Here is a 23,657-nt window from a genome sequence, read left to right as displayed (position 1 = left end):
ACGGATAGCTCACAGTTTCAAAACACAAGGCAGGCAAGCGTACTGAAAGGTGACGACGAACTTTAACCATAATAATATCTTTCATCCAGAAAAAGGTCATTCGTTTTTCTTGGTTGCTATTAGATCGTCTCATCGATTTAATGCCCAACGTAGAAGTCCCAAATGGAACCGAGGATCGTTTCAGCTCATCGTTTTGCCATTTCAAGTGAAGTCAGAAGATAAAATGATCATTCCAGCAATTAAAAGTTGTTATTTTATTATTATATAAACAAGCCAAAGTTAAAATTATCTTCGGCTTTCATAGATAAACTGGTTTGCTCTTTAAACTAACGAAGGCTTCTTTGTGTTTCGAAATATATAACTAAGTGCTGAACATTACCAGAGACGATTTAAGCTGACATGGAATATATTGGCTCATATGCACTAATACAGGTCTGAAGCTCACCTCTCCGTGGATTATCGTCCTTTTCTTGCGTCTCATTATCGTTTGATCTTATAACGTGAAGGGTTATAAAGGCTATCCAGTTTGTACGCTTTCAAAATAATAATAATAATAACAACAAGTGTCTAAGAGTTAGACCTAGACAAAGTAAAATATTTCCTATCATTCAGATCTATCTGCACAGCATTGGATTCTCCTACTTCAAGCTGTCTTCTATTCATGCTCCCTTCTTTCTCCACATGACTTGTGTCTCCCCTAGATGATCCATTCATATCTGACGCTTCGCTATGATCCATCTGGTGGCTAACATCTGCTTCGCGTTCCGATTGGCGTTTCTTCTTACGCAGCATAAGGGTTTTGAACCTCCTTTTCGCAGTCATGCACACATTGCAAGTACAGTCGGCAGGATGTCTTCCCTTTCCACTTGGTGGCTGAATGCAGACAATGCAGGTGCAGCCAGGACGATGTCTAGAATGTTTGGTGGTGGGTCCACCTGATGACTAGAAGGATCCCCGAGACCATCTCCCAACACTGCCACATTAGCAAGAGCATCAAGGCCTGAAGGTTCAAATTCTTGGGGTGACTTATTATTTTCTGTAAATCTTCGCCTTTTAAAGTCTGGCAAAAATTCAGGGTAGACAGAAAAATTCAGGAATTGTTACACTAAATCTTTAAGGATAAAAGGCCAAAAAAATGAAATCCAATTAACAGGAACATTGGAAACAAATCGTGATAACCGCATTGGATGACTCATTTTGAAAGTTACACTGTAATGTTAATGAAGGTTTCTGCCCCAAAGGTCATAAAATTGTGGGAAAAAAGAAAAAGGAAAATATCTTTCGATTTTCCACTTCCAGACTTTCAATACGCAGAAAACTATAAAATTGTGAAGATGCCTTATTACCCCTTCGAGGAAAATCAGCTACCCCGCTACAATCGTGCTCAAGAAAGCAGGGATCTTTATTACCCCCTCCATTGGAAAAATACTCAAATTCAACAACAAATGAAGATTCAGATGTTGAGACAGTTGTTAGCCTTCACGATGACAGGATCGGTTTGGATGTTTCATACATGTCTTGTCGGGCGATACTTAATCAAATCAAGGAATTCCCGGTTTGTTGCGCATAGATGATTAACCGATAGATATATTATCATCATTAGCCTCATTTTGCAATGATTTTTTTCGGGGTAAAATAACGTTATTTAATCTTCTAACTTCGATAAAGCCTCTGTTTTTAGCCTTTTAAACCAGAATGGGGGCTTCTCTGCCTCTGAAATGAAGATGGAGAGGCTAAAAGCAGATTGCAAGAGATCTGCCCAGATGGTTGACCGATTTAAGAAAATGTATGAAGATTTGCAAGAATTCTACGAAGATGACTTCTTGAAAAGTGGTCAAACAAAAACTTCAGATCAAACTGGCAACTAGGTCGCTTTATTTTCTTGCTTGCTCTGCTCAAATTTACCCTTCGAGTGTAGAAATTCAAAGGCTTCGGTGATTTATCTGGCGAGTTATTATTGTCAATTTTGCTACCTCTCGGTACTTCTAAGTTCTGATATGCTGCCACGCAACACAAAGCCTTTTTATACATGTTTTTTGTACAGGCAATTAAATGCTACATGTAAACGGTGAAATGTTCGTAGTTTATAGGAAATACTCCTCCAGTCCTTAATATATGACCCAATTATTAAATTAGCTTGGTCCTAAATATAAGACTCATTTCTTATATTTATTAATTTTCTCTAAATTACCCTTATGGATACTCCCTCAACCATAATCAAGTAGAAAAAAAAGATGAGGTATTAAGAAAGATGATTATGGTGTTTTAGGAAAAACGTGTCATATTTCTTATAATTAACTAACTTACCTAACTTTTTTAATCTAATCAAATTAGTTAAATGGGTCTTCTATTAAGGACCGGAGGAGTACTTCAATACTTGACTGAGCTTGTGGCAAATTGGAAGGGAAAACAAAAGGAATGGGATGACAAGTTTTTGAACTACTTGAAGGAAGTACCCTCTGGAGCATATTTTTCTGCCTATTTTCATAACGGTACTGATCTAAATGGTAATTATTTATGTTGGTCGCCATAGTTGCAAAACTGAATTTATTTTTTATTGCGAAATTGACGATTAATTCAATGAATTAGTTTGTTCGATCCTGTAAAATTAATTTGTTCGACATGATTGAATCACTATTGTCCGACGTCCGTCTCATTGCATCAATGATGGAGCTAATTTCTTAAGAAACAATTAAAGCTTAACAAAATAAATATGGGTGAAGGGGTAAATTTACCTATCATAATATCAGAAAGAAGTATCAGGCACTGTAATAAAATGTTGTGAGCAAAAATATCCATGATGATTCAAAAAAGGCTCTAAAATGTCTGTTAAACTAAGTAATGTTGACCGTTTAGAAAAAACTTTTTGACTAAAAATGGTGAGGTGGAGGCAAATATGACAAAATAATGTCTGAGTTGGACAAAAAATTAAACAACTGTAAGAATTCTTCCTCCCCTCAATGCTCGTCGTCTTTCTCACCATCAGAGCATCCGTCGTCATCAACCCTCTTTCATTTTGTCCTCCTCCTTCCACCAGAAACATTAGTCAGATCAAGCAAACCCAAAAAATTATACACAATCTTAAAGATCGCAAATCACAAGTAATCAAATATTTAAAATGATGAGAAGTAGAAGAAGATCAGAAACATGAAATCAGAACAAAAAACAGAATTAGAAACTATGAAGAACCATGGAAATCATCATCATCATTGAGTATTATTACTCGACCAATTTCATCAGTGAAAAACGAGGTTCAACTTGAAAAACCATGAGAGTAAATCATCAACATCAACACAATATAATCCAATCCATAAATAATCATTCTCAATAATATTAAACACGCATAACTAATCTTTCAAAGACCCACAACTATCATGAGAACGAAACAAAATCAAAGAATCATATATGAGAAATCAAAGACGGTTCGATGCCATACAAGAGGAAGAAGAATGATGAGATCTGTGAAATGATTTGCAGAAGTCGAAGACCTGTATCTAAGAAATCATGGGTTTCAGGCTATTCGATCAAACAGACAATCTCGTCGTGAGAGAGAATGCAGCGGAAAGTGGCGGTGCTAGTGGTGAGCTGGCAAATAAAAAATGTAAGGGAGAGAGAAAGAAAGAAGGAACCTGTGACAATCTTCACGGGTGAGCTGGGAAATGTCATCCAAGGTGAGATGTTTGAGGGGTTTGTCGAGATTGCAGCGGAAGATAGCGGTGCCGGCGTTTATGACTTCCAGATTCCGGCGGGTGTGTCTCTGGCTGGCTTTCAGGGGTGAGTATTCGGTTTTTCAGTTCAGTTATTAGTGATAACCGAAGTAATCGAATAACCGAACAAAACAAATTTTAGACACCGAACCGAAATCAATAACCGAACTAACCGAAACCGAATTAACCGAAATATTTTGGTTCGATTAACTGATTAACCGAAATATATAAATATGAAAGTGATTTTAAATTAATAATAACAATAAAATACAATTACAACTATTAATTAATAAATATTTCATCATTTAATATGATTTATTACAATAATATTTATTATAACCATATTTATTGAATATAAATATATTTAAAGAGTTCACATAAACTCACATATATATTTATTATAATAATATTTATTGAATATAAATATATAATATATTTATTTCGGTTTTTCGGTTATAACCAAATTCTTTTTCTACTAACGGAAATCGAATTATTACAAAAATAAAAACAAAATATATAACCGAAAACTAAAATAACCGAACTGAAAAATCGAAATTAAATTCGATTCGGTTTGATTTTCAGCTCACCTCTCAAGAATCTCCTAAACCACCTGACCCAATCTGTGCTGGTAGAGACACTCTTGAGAAGAAGCATAGAAGAGGTAAGCTCTCCAAATCTTATCCGGTTTGGAGGTTGTTCCGCGTTTGCACAGTTCAAGGCTTCCTCCCTGTAAGAAAGAAGACAGGAGAAGGAACCGCAAATGGACAGAATCCGGTCTTAGCAGCAAAGAACGTGGATGCGGTTCGGTTTTGCTCATTCATACTGATTTCAGGGAAAAAAAAACGAAGAAAAGAGGTAAGGAGAGAGAAAAATGAAAAGAGAAGGGAAGGATGTGTGACAACGTGTGAGGGGACCAGAAATGAGTAATGGGAGAGAGAGGGTTAGGCCCACAATATTGGTACATCCTAAGCTGCCACGTGGTGCTTTGATAGAGATAGGATAAGCGGGAGAGATTGAGTTGACCAAGTGGGAGATTACATGACAAACTATTTGATAGGTGTAAGTTTGGTGGGACCCACATGAAAAAAATGACGGGCATTACGGACACGTAACGGGAATGATATTTTTGTCCTCAGAAAGTTTATGGTATTTTTGCTCTCAACATTTTATTACGATGTCTGATACTTTTTTTTCGATATTAAAATAGATAAATTTGTCCTTTCACCCAATAAATATTTCCATCTTATAATTTTGCAATAAATCTGAATGCGAAAAAAGGGTTTTATTTCCTAAGCTAATCCAAATTGGAAAATTCTCATTTCCGAAGAAATATCCACTACGAGCTCGGCATATAAGATTTTTTTTTCCCTGTATTTGAGTAAAAAATAACTAATGAAACAAATAATAGTAGAAGAAAATAACCAATAAGCTGGTGCTTGAGATAGTAAACAGTCTCCCACAAAAAAGAGAGTACAAATTTGAATTCTAAAAAACCCAATTATTAGAAGAGCTTGAATATTAACACTCTCGGTCTGATAAAAATTAATCTCAAGCTCAAAATAACTTAAAGATATTTTGAGTTATTAAAAAAAAGCCAAAGAAAATGTCTTGCCTATAAGATAAAATAATATCCGGGGAGGATGACATTTTCAAAGGACCTACTAGAGAAGGCATTTGATTTTCTTATATTTAGGACCAGAGGTAGTATAAATTATAAAAAATAACAAATAAATTCCAAATAATGCATTGAAAAGAAGAGTGTTATTGAAAACGTGAAAAAAAATTGTCAGACAAGAGACGTGTGGAGGAGGGGACAGGGGCAATCAGCATCCTTAAACTTGGATCTTTAGGTGCAAATCTTAAAAGATTGGTTATAAACAGTTGTGAATTATGGATGTTTTGTTTTGTATAACCCCAGAAGTTAATTGTAAATATCAGAATTTCTATTGCAAATGGCAAGTTCAATTACGAAAAGCTTTTGTGGGTCATCACTGATTTGTTAGCTTTTAAGATTTAGAACCAAACTTTTAGGATTTGCGGCTAACAGTCGCAATCCACATAAGGGTGCTGTTCTTTTTTTTTTTTTAATTTATATAAACCATGATGAAACATGTTGCCATCAAACGATTTAACAATGCTCTTTCTTTTTACTCATCATGTTGCAGTCCCCATTTGTAAAACATGAACTTATTAAGAATTTATAATCAAATAATTTAGGGATAAGATCAATCCCCGCACCTTTAACACGTTAATGTAAAAACATACTACTTAAATTATCTTTTGCAAAGGTGGGCACATTACGGAGGGCCTCTCAAATCTTGCATTAGTTAAAACTGTTGAGAATGATATTTATTTTAATTTGTTCTTTTATGACTATCTTATAATTTAATCGAGAATAATTTTTATTTTTTTTTTATAAAATTAGATTCTCTTTCATTATATGATTTGAAAACATGGAAGGAAGAAAAAAGATACATGACCATGTGTGATTAAAGGACTTGATATAACAAACACACAAAAATTGATATAAGTATTGTTTTATATATAATTGACAACGCATGTCATGAAATAATGTTAAGACCACATTGATTAATTTATAAATATTTTTTATAAGCAATTTTTAACATGTGTTGTAATCGTAATAACTAAGCTCAAGAGTTAAGGTATAAATTTGTTTTAAAAGTTTTTACTCATAAGCACTGGGTACTCAGAAATTTTTTTAGATATAAATTTACCCAAAAAATTTAAAATTGTAACAATATTGCTTGCTACTATTAAAAATATTAATGATAAATGTTACTATTTTAATGGTCAATATTAGTTTTTAATTGTAGAAAACAATATTATCAGGATTTCAAACTTTCGGGATAATTTGCAGACAAAAAAATCATGTGCCCAATATTTTTAATTAAAAAATTTTGAGACAAATTTTCCTCTAACCTAAAGAAAACGGTATGATATTACTCCTCCGGTCCTTAATATAGGACCCAATTTTTGTGTTGGTTTTGGTCCTAAATATAAGACCCCTTTCTCATATTTATCAATTTTTTCTAAAATACCCTTATGTATACTCTCTCAACCATAATTAAGTAGAAGAGGGAGAAGGGGTATTAAGAAAGATGATTATGGTGTTTTAGGAAAAATGTGACACTTTTCCTATAATTAACTAACTTACCTAACTTCCTTAATTTAATCAAATTAGTTAAATGGGTCTTATATTAAGGACCGGAGGAGTATATTCTGATAACACAAGGAACATATTTTACAAGGCTGTACAAAAGTGAAACATGTGAGAAAAATGTCATGCACGGCTTTTTGATCGATGCATTTGTGGAGATAAATTGAGAGGACCCCAGTAAAATCTCGTTTCCACTTCACGTCTCTTTCCTTATCCCTTTCACTTAATTTGTTAATTTGTGTAGTCCATATTAACTATCACCAGTTTAAAATTTAATATTTTATTCAAAAATGATTGAAATATTAAAATTTAATATGATTTTTACACAATAAAAAATATTAAAAAACAATTTTGAGCCACATATACTTTTTCTTAATTTTTACTTAGGTACCTACTTTTTTTTTTTATTTTAATTAAATACTACCTCGAGTTTTTAATTAAAAAAAATTAGTTAAGTTGATTAATTGTAACAAATATTTGTAAACGTTTCCATATTATCATCTTTAATCATGTGAATTGAAATCATCCCTCTATAAGAATTCCTTATAGTTAATAGAAATATTTTAGGAAAAATATTATAAATTTGAGAGACAAAATAGATTAAGATTTTATATTTAAGATCAAATCTAATTTTCAACAAACTTTTATATTAAGAATGAAAAAGTAGTACTTTAATTTTGTTTTATTATCACTGTTAACACTTATAATTTTGCTCTGTTAGTTTTGTTAATCTTTGCCTTTGTGCCAGAGCGAATGGTACAGCCAAAACAAGATTAAGGCATTTAATTTTGGAGCCATTCGTACAAACACCGCGTCCTCTTCTAATTTTCCTGCGACGAAGACCCGAAGTCATGAGTAATGCGCGACAGTTGCGCGCCGAGTCGTCGATTTTTTTTTAATTACGAGTATTAAATATATAAAATGAAACTATTTGATTGCCCATTTCATTCAAATGTTTCGCGTTTAAAATACAGAATGAACATCAATTACTACCTCCGGTTTTTAATATAAAACCTCGTTTGATTTTTATTTTAATCCTAATTATAGGACCCCAATCCACTTTGTCTCTCATATTTATGCATTCTTTTCCAAGATAGTTCCTTTAATAATGGTAGTTCTAACCAATAAACTTGATTAGCAAGGATATTTTAGGAAAGGCAATACCTTTTTATTACAAATAACTAACTTAACTTATTTCCTTAATCTCCTCAAATTAGTTAATTAGCTCTTATAATTAAGATCGAAGGTAGTATTATATATAATCTCTTTTTCTTGCCAACTACTACCTCCGATTCTTAAGATAAGACCTCATTTAATTTTTATTTTGATCATAAATATAAGACCCCAATCAATTTTGTCTTCCATATTTATTCTTTTTTTTTCAAAGTAGTCCTTCTAACAATGGTAGTTCTAGCCAATACACTTGATTAGCAAGGATATTTTAGAAAAGACAATACATATTTATTATAAACAACTAACTTAACTTATTTTCTTAATCTCCTTAAATTAGTCAACTAGCTCTTATAATTAGGACCGGCAGTAGTATTATATATAATCTCATAAATGCACAATTCTCGGAATGACATATATTAGTTAAGCAATTTTTTTAAATCTTTCAAATTAACCTAATTGCAAACATTAACATTTTTCATATTAGTGGTTAAAGTTCGTTTCAGATGTAGACGGTGGTCAAGTTCATTGGGCGTTGCATCCAGAAGTTAAAAAAAAAAAAAAATACTGATGATAACTCTCCCTAGTCAATTATTATTGTGATTTATTTCCTCACTCACATTTACAGTCTTTATTTTCGGTCACTTCATACTTAACATCACGGCGATGATATTTTTAATATGTTAGATTATACCTACAAATAACGCACTTTTAATATATTAACATATTTAAGGATATTTAAGAAAAATAAGACAGTTCTTTCTCGTGTGTGTGCGTGTATACACGCACACATACTTCTCTAAGTAAGCATTTACTAATTTTAGTAATTTGGTCGTTAAGCATATCGATATCCTTCATGGATATGACTAGTCAAACTCTACGCGTTTCTCTGTACATGAATCGCATATCCTCCCGAGAAATATGTAAAACGTGAAAAATAGTATTAACTCTTGTATGTTTGAGTACGTGGGGGGCAACCTGATTGATGTTCTATAAACTACTACCTCTAATTTTTAATATAAGAACTAATTTGGTATTCAGTTTAGTTATAAATATAAAATCTCAATTTACTTCGTCTCTCATATTTACTTTTTTTTTCTAAAGTCATCATTAAATATTTTATCAAATGGTAATTCTAACTAATACACATAATTAACAAGAGTTTATTACAAATAATTAACTTAACTAATTTTTTTAATCTATTCAAATTAATCATCTAACTCTTACATATTAAGAATTGGAGGTAGTATTATCTTGTCCTCTTGTGCATTAATAAAAAAAAAAAAGAGCTTACAATTTGATACAATTGAAAAAGAAAATCTAATATAGATATAAAATAAATTTTTTCAAAGAAAATCAGTAAACAAAATATATTTGTGCCTATAATAAAATTGATATAACAAACTAAATTAAGTATGCGTGGACCTATAAGAAAAGACATATAAGAGGAAATCAGAATATTACGTCATCAATGTAAAAACACGACATCATCAATTTTATTTATCCAAATCAACATCAAATAAAAGTCTTACCATGCAAAGGGTTCGGAGAAGAAAATAAACATAGGACCTCATCAAGCACATGATAAGCACTTAATGAAACCAATTTCGATACTCATTGCAATGATAAGTATCATAATGCTCATCAAATCCCAATCACTTAAATTTATTATAGACGGCAAAATTTAAATTTTTAAATTGTTGTTTTCTGAAAAAATATTTTTCTTTAATAGATACATAATCCAAATAAATATAATTTCTTAGCTATAAGTTTTTCAAAAAAAATTATTAGTTGAAAATTTTAAATTTAGACCATTAGAACTATATTTGAATGGTGTAGATTTCACTATATTGATGAGCATCAATGATGAGCACCGAAACCGATTCTCACTTATATGTGTTCAGTGGCAGAGCTAGAATCAAACTTAATAAATAATCTGAACAAGAAAGTATTAAAATAAACATTTCAAATTAATCCGAACAATTGAATAATTAGTACTACTTGTGGTGAATGATTTAGTACTTAATCTGCTATTAGTATTTTTTGCATTAAATATTTATGAATTCTACATAGCCATACACACACACACACAAATAAATAGAGACAGTAAATTTATCATCTCCTATCATTTGCAGAGCCCACACAATAATAAAAAGAGATTACAAATAAAATGACATGAGAAAGTTTCTGTCACGTGCAGTTTTGTCACTCAGGGAATAACTATGCATGGGATCAGCCGCCTCAATAGTGAATGCTCATTAAAAAAATTAAAGCAGAAAAAAGCTATATTCAAACGTGCCTCCGCCACTGCTTAATTAATTATGTTCATTTACACACACACACACACACACACACATATATATATATTCATATTAAAGAGGGCGAGAGAGTTACGCAAAGATTGTGTGTGTGTGTGTGTTCACTTTTCAAATATAGAAAATAAAAAATTGGGTACGTGGCAACGAACCATTATAAATAGGGGCCAAAGGGACCAAAGCATATCAACACGACCATTGCCAAGTTCTACAAAGTGTATTGAAGCCCCATGGAGTCCACAGCTTTCTTCTCCTTCATCTCACCATTTTGGTCTTATGCCATGATCTTCATAATTGCTCTCTTCAGACTCATCAAAACCCTAAAATACCCTCGCTCTACCCCTGCATTGCTCCGCAAACACAGACTCCCTCCAGGTCCCCAACCATGGCCTATTATTGGTAATTTACCAGAACTGCTTTCAAGCAAGTCTGCGTCCAAATGGATACACCAGCTTATGAGAAACTTAAACACTGAGATTGCATGTATCAAGCTGGGAAATGTCCATGTGATTCCAGTGATCGACCCTATTATAGCCTGCGAGTTCTTGAAGAAACAAGACGATATTTTCGCTTCAAGGCCTATCAGCATGTCCACTCATCTCCTCTCACGTGGCTATTTAACTGCAGTCATCGTGCCATATGGAGATCAATGGAAGAAGATGAAGAAGATGATAGTGAAGGACTTGCTTTCTGGGGCCAGGCATAGGTGGCTTCATGACAAGAGAATGGAGGAGGCTGATAACCTCGTGCGCTACGTTTACGCGAGTCAGAATAACAATGAAGGAGGCCTTGTGAATGTGAGGATTGCTGCTCAGCATTTCTGCGGGAATGTCATCAGGAAAATAATCTTCAATCAAAGGTAACTCGTATGCATATTAGTGTAAATAATAATAATAATAACTTAAAAATATTAAACGACTTCAATCTAGTAGACTATTGCTTCATGAGAACCTGTAGCGTGGTTGAAAAATAAAAGAGGTAGTTTTTAAAAACTATAGTCCAACATGCATTCCTTTAATAATCTGTGTTATATTTCTGTAACAGGTATTTCGGAGAGGGTGGCCAGGATGGAGGGCCAGGGTTGGAGGAAATAGAGCATGTGGGTGCACTCTTCGTAATGCTCAAATACTTATATGCCTTCTGCGTTTCTGACTTTGTGCCATGCTTGAGGGGACTCGACTTGGATGGGCACAAGAGAGTGTTGAAGAATGCCGTGAGGATAGTGAACAAGTATCATGATCCCATCATCGAAGCAAGAATCAAACAGTGGAAGGATGGCGCCAAGACAGAATCTGAGGACCTGCTTGACGTTATGATTTCTCTCAAGGACGCTCATAATAACCCCCTATTATCCATGGAGGAAATCAAAGCACAAATTCCAGTTAATGCTCTTGTCCACTTCATATATACTTCAATTTTTTAATGCTTTTGAAGAAGGAGAAATTTATGGAACTCGATTAAAGCAATAACAAAAACGAATCGGAACTTTATTTATTTTGCAGGAACTTATGTTTGCAACAGTGGACAATCCATCGAACGCCGTAGAATGGGCACTCGCAGAGATGATGAACCAGCCACAACTTCTTCGAAAAGCCACTGAGGAATTGGACCGAGTAGTGGGTAAGGACAGGCTTGTTCAAGAATCGGACATACCAAAACTCAACTACATCAAAGCCTGCCTAAGAGAAGCCTTTCGCCTTCATCCTATTGCTGCATTCAACGTCCCTCATGTGGCTATGCGTGACACGGTGGTTTCCAACTACTTCATCCCAAAAGGCAGCCACGTGATACTGAGCAGACAGGAGCTAGGGCGAAACCCCAAGGTTTGGGAGGATCCTCTTAAGTTCAAACCAGAACGACACCTCACGAACGATGGTTCAGAAGTGTTCTTGTCAGAAACGGATTTGCGGTTCATAACCTTCACTACGGGCAAACGTGGGTGTCCAGGAATGGTGCTTGGGACCACTCTCTCTGTGATGTTGCTTGCTAGGTTGATCCATGGATTCACTTGGAGTGCTCCACCTCACCAACCAGTTGAACTGGTTCAGTCCGAGACAGACCCCTTCATCGCTCAGCCACTGGTGGTCGTTGCAAAACCAAGGTTGCCTAATGAGGTTTATCTCTTGGGTTAATTTAGCCAAGCTAATATATATTAATACATAAGCCCATCAAATAATCAGAAGAATAATATTTTAGGTATTCTCTTATGTGTTCCTGTTGACATAATGACCAGAATATTTTATGTATTTGATTCCAATCCTTTGTACTCTATGCGCAACCTTCGTACATTTGATTTGTAGACTTGCATTCCCCAGGGTGCTACAATATCACATCGCTTTTCTTTTTTGGGTGAATACCAGGCGCCCAAGCCAAACAAGGACCCACTTTCAGTATTCATCTATTTGATAAGTACTCTACACTCATCAAATCTAGACTATTTATATTTGATTTAAACAGTTCAAATTTAAAGTCTATAATTAATTATTTTTAAATAGAAAAAATTATTTGTTGAAAAAATGATGTCCTCGGTTCTAAATATAATATCCATTTTTAGTACAATTTGCACTACAAATATAAGACCCATTTTGTAGTACAATTTGCACTACAAAAGGGATCTTATATTTAGGACTGGAGGAATAATTAAGAGATTATCTTTATTTTGGATTATATATATTAAAATAGTTATCTTGAACAAATAAAAATAAAAAAGAAATTAAATCCAAACTATCCAAATGAGATATATACAGTTCAGATTTGATGAATTTAAGATATTCATCAAAATGATGAACAGCAAAACTGGATCCAACCAAACAAGGACCCAGTTTCAGCCAAACCATACAAGTGGAGGAAGGTTAAGAGTAACTTGCAATAAAACTAATTTATTTTACCATCAAGTGTTGGTCCAAGTAGAAGAGACTTGAATACCTTAAACATCATATCTTGGGTTCGATCCTTGGGGCGATGTGTATGAAAAAAATACTATTGAGAGGGATCTTTGGGACAGACTAATTAATGAGCACAGACAATTCACAGTTGCAAAACACAAGGCAAGCAAGCGTACTAAAAGGTGACAATGAACTTTAACCATAATAACAGGATTAATATAATTTTTGGTCTCTTGAATTTAGGCCCATTTTAATTTTGATCCCTGAAATTTCAATCATGTGGTTTTAGTCTTTGAAATTTACTCTGTTAAAAAATATTAGTCCTTAGCCATTAAGTTTTGCTTAGCTGGCGCAAACGGTGTTAATTTGGATGATGTGGCTTGTTACTTAGCAACATGAGTTGATTAAGGGGCATGATGAGCTGAACATGCGTTTAAAAAAAAGAGCCAGCTTTGTTTAAAATCCAACACAGGACACATTGGAAAGAAAGAAGCAAAAAATGACACAGAAGAGAACAAATGATAAGGTAAAGCCACTAGGTGAAGAGGACCCCCATCTTATGACGTGGTTGTTGCCGAAAAAGCAGCATTTTCCGACAACTGTGGTTTCTTTGCTTTGTTTGCATTGTGCTCTGTTTTGTGCTTGAATTGTGGAATTGAAATTTTGACTAGGTTACAGGAGTAGGGAGAAAGAGAGAGAGGAATCAGATAGTAAAGATAGCATTATTTAAAAGTTTGAAATTAGGGAATGTTCTCTAGAAACAAAGAAGCTAACTCACTCACTCCATGTCGCCATTACTGAGAGAGATTGAGGAGTGAGATGTAAATGGGGAAGAAGAAATCCTAGGTATTTTGCTTTTTATGCAAATGGGTTTTTTACCACACAGTGAAATGTATGAGAAAGAAAGATTACCAGTGGTAACCTACAAAGAGACGACGATACCCACCACAGAGTGTGTGTGTGTAAACACATAAAATGATGCTTTTCAGGTTTCTGACCACACCTATACTACTACCTCCAATCCTTAAAATGATGCTCATAGCAACTCCTTTAATACTGTCTTAGTAACAAGTATCCCAGGTGGCCACATGCAAATGTTTGTGAACTACATAACCAATAAAAAATGTATTTCCAACCTTCCCTAATTAATGACTATTCGATGTGGCAAACAAAAATGCTCGGTTCAAGTTCTTCGATCCATGGCTACCAGAAATGTCGCTTTTTTAGAGACGGCCACGTCGTCCTCTTCACCAAGCGTTTTCCCCCTTTGATTTGTTTTCTTCTGCGTTCTCGTGCTGCATTTTAAAAAGACCTGACTTTTTTTTTTTTTTTTTAAACTTCTCCTAATTACATGTCCAGCTAATCATGCCACCTAATTAGTTCATATTGTTAAGTCAGAAGCCACATCATTCAAACTAATACTGCTTGTGCTAGCTTAGCAAAATTTAACGGCAAGGAACTAATGTTTTGTAACATAATAAATTCTAAGGACCAAAGCCACATATTTGAAATTCTAAAGACCAAAACCAAAATGAGTCTAAATTTGAGGGACTAAAAATTATATTGACCTAAAATAATATTTTCCCTCCAGGAAAAGGTAATTCTTTTTTTCTTGGCTGCTATTAGATCGTCTCATTGATTTATTGCCCACTTTGGAAGTCGCAAATGGACACGGCCATGGAGAGGGGAGTAAATTGAATCGATGATCGTTTCACCTCATCGTTTTGCCCTTTCAAGTGAAGTCAGAAAATAAAATGATCATGCCAGCAGTTAAAAGTTGTTATTTTATTATCATATAAACAAGTCAAAAGTTAAAAGGAAGAATTATAATAAGATCCCAATAAAAAAAATAATTACAAAATAAGTTCCAAAGATTGTCATTTTCTACTCTAAAATTTGTCATTATACGTTGTTTAGGTTGTTATTAGGGTTATTTAATAATTATTATTTTTTTCTTAGGACTTGATTGTAATCTTTCCAAGCTAAAATTGTCTTCGGCTTTCATAGATAAACTAGTTTGCTCTTTAAACTAACGAAGCCTTCTTTGTGTTTCGAAATACATACCGAAGTTCTGTACATTACAAGAGACCATTTAAGCTGTCATGGAATATAATTGACTCATACGCACGAATACAGGTCTGAAGCTTACCTCTCCCTGGATTATTGTCCTTTTCTTGCGTCTCATTATCGTTTGACCTTATAACGTGAAGCGTTATAAAGGTTATCCAGTTTGTACGCTCTCACCAAAAATAATAATGATAATAATAACAAGCGTCAAAGAGTTAGACTTGGACAAAGTAAAATATTTCCTATCATTCAGATGAGAAACGAGAAACGAATATACACAAGAGAAGGTAATGTGTAAACCCATCTCCATATGGACAATATTATCAAAAGCAAACTATTTATAATTTTATATATGGAAAAAAAAATATGATAAGAAGATAATCAAGGAGGATTGGTCTGACTTGAATTGGCATCATAATATACCTTATCATCTGTCCCTTCCTTCTCCAAGATAACCGGTCCAAAGCATCCCCCATTAGAGAAGCACTCCTGACCTCCATTAGGGCCATTTTGATCCATATATGCCTGTAGTGGATGACAGTTTGGAGCTCCAACATGACCATTCATGCTTGGTGCATCAACTTGCATGTCATCGCGATCAGGATGGCTATTCAGATCTATCTGCACGGCACTGCATTCACCCACCTCAAGCTGTCTTCTACTCATGCTCCCTTCTTTCTCCACATGACTTGTGTCTCCCCTAGATCCTCCATTCATATCTGACGCTTCGCTATGATCCATCTGGTGGCTAACATCTGCTTCGCGTTCCGATTGGCGTTTCTTCTTACGCAGCATAAGGGTTTTGAACCTCCTTTTCACAGTCATGCACACATTGCAAGTACAGTCGGCAGGATGTCTTCCCTTTCCACTTGGTGGCTGAATGCAGACAATGCAGGTGCAGCCAGGACGATGTCTAGGATGTTTGGTGGTGGGCCCAGCTGATGACTCAGAAGGATCCCCGTGACCATCTCCCAACACTGCCACATTAGCAAGAGCATCAAGGCCTGAAGGTTCAAATTCTCCAGTTGACTTATTATTTTCTGTAAATCTTCGCCTTTTAAAGTCTGGCAAAAATTCAGGGTAGACAGAAAAATTCAGGATGACTCATCGTGAAAGAAATCCAATTAACAGGAACATTGGAAAGAAATCGTGATAACCGCATTGGATGACTCATCGTGAAAGTTACACTGTAACGTTAACGAAGATTTCTGCTCATTGTGAAAGTTACACTGTAACGTTAACGAAGATTTCTGCCCCAAAAGTCATAAAATTTTGGGAAAAAAGGAAAAAAGAAAATATATTTTGATTTACCACTTCCAAACTTGCAATACGTATAAAACTATGGAAGGCACTTAATGCCCATGTACCATAGACAACAACAAACTCTCAGAATTTAAGCATGGGCAGGCAGAGAAGAATTTGACAAGCATTATATCAATAATTACATCATTAAGAAAAACACATCTCAATATTTTTACGATTATGAAGATCTTTCATAGATGCATTCAGTCACTTGGCCTGCTCAAAGCCTGTCCCAAACATAACAGGTGAAAAGGTAGAGTGACGAACAGATACCATGATCATACCTTTGCTGGATTTCGAAAGATCTTCCTTAGGTCCTAGCTCCTCTGGTGCAGAACATGAAGATCTAAAGAATATTTCTCACGTCAGTAATAGCCTCATTATATGATCAACGTCTCATATCAAGAAAAACTCTAGAAAAGAAACAATAATACACCTGGTTGGATCCCAGACATTTTCAGAACAAGTCCACTTAGGTGGTAGAAGAACGTCTACAGGCAATTTTCGCCATTTAGAGCAATCATCACATGAAGCCCATTGTTCCTGTCCCCTAAATGAAAGAGTTGAAAACATTCAGGCACAGGTAGCGTACAAAGGTTTATATAACATTTAAGTAGGAAAAAATATTATAACTCCCATCCCATGGCCTTAACATTAAAAGAGGAGACAGGAAAGGAAACGCATTCCATAAGACATATTGTCAGCAGTCTGACTGCAGCCGAAAAGGTCTCTACAGTACAAAAAGGTTTTACGACTAACAAACTGGTTGTGATTAATGAATTTAACAGCAGAGAACCTAAAGCAACAATGCATAACGGACATGGGCCCTGAAAAATAACAAATTATTGTTTCTGTTGAAGGCAAGTCTAAGTGACAAACACCATCAAGAAATCCTAGTATTCACTCAAGATATCCTAGTGTTTTTGAATATAGTGCTAAAAATACAATTATAAAAAGTAAATATAATCTTACCCAGACGGGCAGGCACTGAATATAGTTCTCTTCCCAAAAACTGGGGGTTCCTAATGAAATGAAGGAGAGGGACCACACATATTAGCAAAGTCATGTGGGAATTTAAACATTATCTTGAGACTATATCAGCTCACATTCAACTTAATAAAACAAACTTGCTAATTAAAAGCATATATTAATTTGACAGTGACACACATACATTGTACTCCTCAAAAATGTGGTCCTCAATTGTAACAATGATTGGCTGAACACTGGGTGGTGGACGGAGTAAGTCTTGTGCTTCCTCCCACGTTAGTCTCAACTCCAAAGCATCTTCACAATTAATGCGCAACCTCTTATTTTTAGGCCCAATGTTCCGAGTCCTTTTCCTATCTGAAACTGAAACTGATTGCTGCAGGGAATCATTTTTCATCATCTGGCCAGAAATTTCCGTTTGAGGAAAATCAGCTACCCTGTTACCTAAATGCAGGTGTTCTGATTGTCTATTTAAGTGAGGCTCGCTGTTCCCTTCCACAGACTGAAGAAGATCAGAATAACTACTTCCTGACGGCAGGCTCTCCCTTGCACCAGAAATGGCTGTTTCCTTTGCTGTAATCCCATTAGAATGCGCAGATGTAGACACATCCTGTTTAAAATAGTTTCTCAAATTCAACAATGGCTCAGAAAACTACAGATCCATTTTATCAAGAAGTGCCAGTATATAATAAAGTGGGAATCTCTATTTCACAACCTGACTTTCTAGAGCATTTGATGTCTTTCTGAAACCCATAATAAGTCTGCCCCCAGGATCTATCCTGCTAAATGTCACTTCGATTTTAAAAAAAAAAAAAAAGTAAGTGAAGGATCACAAAAATTAACAAGTAACTTCAGATTCACAAGACAAGATTGGCGCTCCATCTTTGCCAACAGTTTAATAACTGCATGTATGATCAATTACATAAGGGCATGATTCTTCCATTGGTCCTCAATAGATTAAAATATCAGAAGTTAATGTTCTAAATGATGTTTTAAAAGGCCAAAAGTCTAAGTGACTGCAAGAATTACAAATAAATACGGGCAGTAAAAATATATAATCAGAAAATACATCAAGATGCAATTAATGGATCATATTAGGGCTGGCTACAACAAAAGACACTATAAAAGGATTTATGGCCATAAACATGCATTGATTTTTAATAGTCTTGAAATAAATCAGTATAAAAATATTATCATCAGCAAAAGCTGAAAACTGGCAATGCAATAAGTGGCGCCAATTTCTTCTGTAAATTGATGTATACCAGTATCACCCGCAATCAATTGCATTGACTGTATGCAAGGGGTCACACCCTCCAACACGTACATCCTACTGTTGTTATTAGGCCAAAATCTGAATTGAAACGTCCATTCATTCCCCTTCACATCTTGCATTTCCAAAGGAAGACCTTCTGATTGTGAAATAGGAGGGAAAAAAGCCTGCAATTCATATGCTAGGTTGTTAGGCGCATTGAAATTGAAATTGGACGGTAAAAAGTAGTTTGCTGTAAAAGAAAATATATGGTTCGAAATAGATAAGCAAAAAAATAAAGCAAACGAGGAAAATAAGGTGTCAAAGAAAATAAAATCCAAGAATTACTTCAGCACAAGCTTTTGGAAGAACAAGGCGACCAATTCGACCTGCATCACTGGCACTCAGCACCTTCTCAAATAATGGCACCACAGTGGATTTCAAACTTTGATAACGTTGAGGGTAACTATTGATCTATGATCTGAAATTAACAGAAGTCTGCAGAAGTGCAAAAGGCCCAAAAGGAAAAAAAAAATCAAAAGGATACTTTCCAGACAATTGCTCCAGCTCTTCATCAGTAATCCTAGGCCAGTACCGAGGAAGTAGCTGGCTCTTGCCCCTTCCTTCAACAGGTGGCCGGGCAAGATGGGCCTGAGAAATAGAATTCATTCCTTTATTTGTTTCTATGTTCATGGTAAGGCCAGTCTTTGATGGTTTAGCAAATACAGGGGGAGATCTCTGTCCTTGATGAAACAGAGAAGAAGGTTTGCCCTCAAGCTTTTCTTCTGCAATTTCTCTAGCAGAAGCAAGGGCAAAGTTTCCTGATGGAATTCCCAGGGACATACTCAAAGATGGTTGTGCAGGCGGTTCAAGCATATTTTTAATCTCCCATGTTGGTCTATTATTTTCTAATAAAGGAAATTTTAGTGACCGAATCGATGTTGTAAGCATATTTGAAAATCCTGAATCCATATCCCTTGTTAGACACTTAATATCTTGGCTCTTCAACCCACTAGATGAAATCATTTTATCTCTTTGAGGCTGATGCAAACCATTAGTCTCACTAGCTTCAACAATTCTGCAGAACTGCATAAGTTTTCCTTCATCAACATTATCCACCAACAGTTTCCCATCAATGTGATGAGGACGACAATCACTTGCATTTGTTGTGGTCGGTGTAACAGCACCTTTAGGTTCTTTTGTGTTCTGCAAATGCATAAATGAATGAATGAACAAATGAATAACAGAAGCCTGTGAACTTGCTATGTTAGATAGTCAAACAACATAATACAAAGCGTGCAGTCTTACAACATCTTACACCACATAAAGTGGATGGTAAAATATCGGCAGAACAGGGTCTCTGGAACAGAATCATTAAACGAACCAATTCGGAAGCCACAACAACAACAACAACAAAATAATAAAGAGAAAGGGAAAAGGCTTAATATTATTGGAAAATAACAGTATGGCAGAAGCATGAGGCCCTTCAAGTAATCATAAGTACAGACAAGCATCACCACTCTACTATGGCAAGTTAAGTTTGGTGGTAGAAATGTGTGAATTCATAAAGAAAACCCCCAATACTGAAATTGCTGGTACACATTTTAACACTATGGATACAATTAGCTATTATAAATACATAAAATCTGCAAGTGATCGCAACAATTTTAAACAGTGAACTTGGTCAATATGAATATCAAAAGTGGTTGGTTGACCAACAACCTTGTCCTGGAGGCTCTCCAGCCTAAGAGGAACTAGAAGCATGGTTGAGCAACAATTACAAACAAAATAAACTTGACATAAAAGACCATTCAACACCAATGCCAGCACAAACTTTAGATCAAGAAATCATTATACATGAAAATTGTCTGTAGAGAACATACCAAATGCGAACGAGAAGCCTTTACACAACTGATGCAACCTATACCTCCAAAGTCAAGGTAGTCGAACAAATACCTAGATACTATGCATCCACTGTGGATAGGCTGCCAAACCAGGTCAAATAGATTTGATATCTAAGAAGAGTAAGGGAAGGCTGGAATAGAATTTTAAAGAAATAAGATTGATAAACAATCGTTAAAAATAAATTAAAGAAATTATCAGCTTACCTTGTTACAAAAGCTGCAGTCCCTCCAACCAGTTTGTTCACGATGGAATTTACTACAGAAAATGGATGCCTCATAGGCAGATCTAAAGTAAAAAGAGTGGTACATCATAGATGGTCCACAGGAGAAATACCAAAATCAAGTAGAAAATTATTAAAACCCAAACAATGTCAAGATTCACACAACATATAAAAGAATGAAGAATGGTAGTACATGTGATATTGATGATTTCAAAACTTGAAGTAAAATATGCAGCGGATCCTACTTGTTGATAACTACAATACTACTATTTGGAAACCTTAGTTTTACAATCTACCACCAGCAGATTTTATGGCAGCCCGGTTGAATTAAGAAGTGATACCAGCGACAAGAATCAAATCAAATTGAGGATACCAAAAAGAAAGGGGTATTAAGAAGAACCGCCATGTGTTCAGCCAAGTAATACACAAATATAAAGTCTGTGCCACATAGTCTTAAGCGGTACATCAAAGTGAAAGATCTGATGTCACTCATCATGGAAATGCATAAATCAGTTAGCTGCACTTACATGGAATCAAGGGTGTCAAGCTTGCACTCGGTCGAAATTCTATCACCACAGAAACAAATTGGTCAACAAAATATATGATATGAAATAACAACCAAAAAAAAAAAGTTTCTGCCAACAATTTAGAACAGTTATATTATGATATCTGTATGACAGAACACACTTCCTAGTTCAATATTCAGAGATATTGCTCAGATTAGATGCATTGACCCTCATGCTGTATTTCCAAGCTGGCAGCTAAAAATAAACCAGCAAATTCAAAATATTTTAGAAACTAAGATATACAGGCTGACAAAGAACTACAAAAGGTTATTAGACTTCTCTATTTAAGACCCTTTCATAGTTCCATGTTATTAATTTATAAATTTTATTTACACGTATAAAATACAAAAGGAAAAAGAAGAAGAAAATTAACAAAAAAAAAAATTTAACCAACATCAAAGCGTTGGATTCTTCATTTAAAATAGTACGGCCACTATTATTATATAATAGTTATACATCCCTAGACTACAATGCGATCAAAGTCCATCACATTAGAGTTACCAGCATAAGTCAAAATTGCAGAAGATTTGATTTTAAAAAAAAAAAAAAATTTAATCCTACTTGAGCTCAGGCAAAAGGCAGTGTCAAATCCCTGATATCTAAAAAGATGCAGTAAACTCACGAGTCAATCCCAAACTACCCTCACATCAAGAAATCAAGGAATAACCCCAATAAGAACAAATAAATTGGAATCAAAACCCAAGAGTAGGGAAAAAGAATTTACCCGCAGTTATTACAAAATTGGGCGAATCCACCAGATGAAAGAGTCCACCCCTTCTTCCACTCATGAGCAGTGGCCGACCCACCAGAAACACCGACACAAACCTCGGACCCCATAAATTTGAAAACCAATCACTCTCTGAACTACAAAATATCTCTGTAAATCACACATAACAGAATCAAATCCCTAAAACCCCTTTGAGAGACAAGGATAACACTATAAGTTAAAACCATCGTCACACAGATTCATGCACGCTTTTTACGATTTGCAGTGCGAATAACAGAGGGATAAGAGCAATAATACGAAAACAACCTTCTCCCCGACAAGGGGAATATGCAAAATGAACCTAGGAGCAACTCATTCACCTGAACAGAACATAGAAGGATCCCAACTTCCTACCCTCCTTACCCACGCAAATCTCTGAAACCAAACCCCTAAAAGCCGAAATTTGGCTACCAGCACAGGCAAAGAACAGAGTCAATCAAAGTCAAAGAAGAAACGCAGCCATATATCAGAGAAGCCACGAACGTAACGGCCATCTGGGTTATTATGTGAGAGGGTGTGAGAGAGGAAGAGAGAGAAAGCGTAAGCGTGTATGGGCTTAGATAGAGAGAGAGAGAGAGAGAGAGAGAGAGAGAGATTGGGGGGATAGTGCATGCAAAGCAACAGATGCATAAAATGCATGCACGACACTTGAAGACACACCACCGCTTAGCCTTAACAAGTCGTCCCCTCTTTTTACTCTGTTTTACTTTGCAGAGACTATGATACCCTCACCCGCGGGTTTGTAATTGCAGAAAGCTCAGGACTAAGATGGAATTATGATTATTGTGGGCGCAACAGAAAGTAACTATGAGCTTTTCCCGGGAAAGCCATTCGCTCCGTTTCTGACTTTCTGCAACGTTTTTTTTTTTTCCCCGAGTGAAGACTTTCTGTAACGTTTAATAGTTAATGCACTTGACTCCCCCTCGCCACCCATAGCAAAAAATTATGTACTTTAAAAAAAAATTTATTCACAATGCTTAAAAAAAATTTAAAAAAAATAATTATTTTGAATAAGTTTAGATCCTTCGGATTAACAAACTTATAAATTATTTTTAGAATATCATTTTTGTTTAACTAAGAAAATCCGTAGATAAAAATGACATGCTTCTCATCACTTTATATTTCATACTAAATCATATCGTCGAATTTTTTTAATTACTTACGGTTGAATCGAGGGTCTATGAAATCCAACATATTAGCTAAACAAAATCACAAATTTAAGTTGTGTGGATGAAAATATAATCATTCGGATATTTGCTACCAAAAAGATCATCTTTCTTTTTTTTCTTTGAGTTGGGAAAAAATAATTTTTCGTTCAATTTTTACCAAATACTCTTGAA

At 35.0% G+C, this 23,657-nt stretch overlaps 2 protein-coding genes and 1 long non-coding RNA gene across 9 annotated transcripts; 1 reads left to right on the top strand and 2 right to left on the bottom strand.

The window, feature by feature from the left end:
• Positions 1-2,779: 2,779 nt before the first annotated feature.
• LOC114726430 (uncharacterized) lies at positions 2,780-3,734 on the bottom strand. The gene is made up of 2 exons (XR_003738505.1): positions 3,437-3,734; positions 2,780-3,027 (listed from the first exon to the last, which is right to left on the bottom strand). It is a non-coding gene; the product is annotated as an uncharacterized LOC114726430 (long non-coding RNA).
• A 6,870-nt stretch (positions 3,735-10,604) lies between these two features.
• LOC114726429 (isoleucine N-monooxygenase 2-like) lies at positions 10,605-12,506 on the top strand. The gene is made up of 3 exons (XM_028913025.1): positions 10,605-11,229; positions 11,415-11,751; positions 11,873-12,506. Exons 1-3 carry the CDS (start codon positions 10,652-10,654, stop codon positions 12,500-12,502), a joined length of 1,545 nt encoding a protein of 514 aa, XP_028768858.1. The 5' UTR covers positions 10,605-10,651; the 3' UTR covers positions 12,503-12,506.
• Positions 12,507-15,484: 2,978 nt separating this feature from the next.
• Positions 15,485-23,143, bottom strand: LOC114726393 (B3 domain-containing transcription repressor VAL1). 7 transcript variants are annotated; one of them, XM_028912981.1, is made up of 15 exons: positions 22,638-23,143; positions 22,276-22,428; positions 21,513-21,551; positions 20,969-21,050; positions 20,744-20,875; positions 19,408-20,066; positions 19,209-19,305; positions 18,874-19,048; positions 18,327-18,403; positions 18,056-18,221; positions 17,796-17,980; positions 17,597-17,646; positions 17,061-17,174; positions 16,909-16,970; positions 15,485-16,386 (listed from the first exon to the last, which is right to left on the bottom strand). In XM_028912981.1, exons 2-15 carry the CDS (start codon positions 22,386-22,388, stop codon positions 15,704-15,706), a joined length of 2,634 nt encoding a protein of 877 aa, XP_028768814.1. In that variant the 5' UTR covers positions 22,389-22,428; positions 22,638-23,143; the 3' UTR covers positions 15,485-15,703. The 7 variants fall into 7 exon arrangements, with proteins under 7 accessions (XP_028768814.1, XP_028768809.1, XP_028768815.1 ...); XM_028912976.1 differs by having other exon boundaries at positions 17,796-18,221; XM_028912982.1 differs by having other exon boundaries at positions 15,485-16,299; positions 17,796-18,221.
• Between the last annotated feature and the right edge of the window lie 514 nt (positions 23,144-23,657).

Source organism: Neltuma alba, unplaced genomic scaffold (assembly GCF_004799145.2).
Source record: "Neltuma alba isolate B1F8T4 unplaced genomic scaffold, ASM479914v2 tig00012377_pilon, whole genome shotgun sequence".
In the NCBI taxonomy this organism is placed as follows: domain Eukaryota; kingdom Viridiplantae; phylum Streptophyta; class Magnoliopsida; order Fabales; family Fabaceae; genus Neltuma; species Neltuma alba.
The sequence above is the reverse complement of the archived record's forward strand: the minus strand, read 5'-3'. Positions and strand labels throughout refer to the sequence as shown.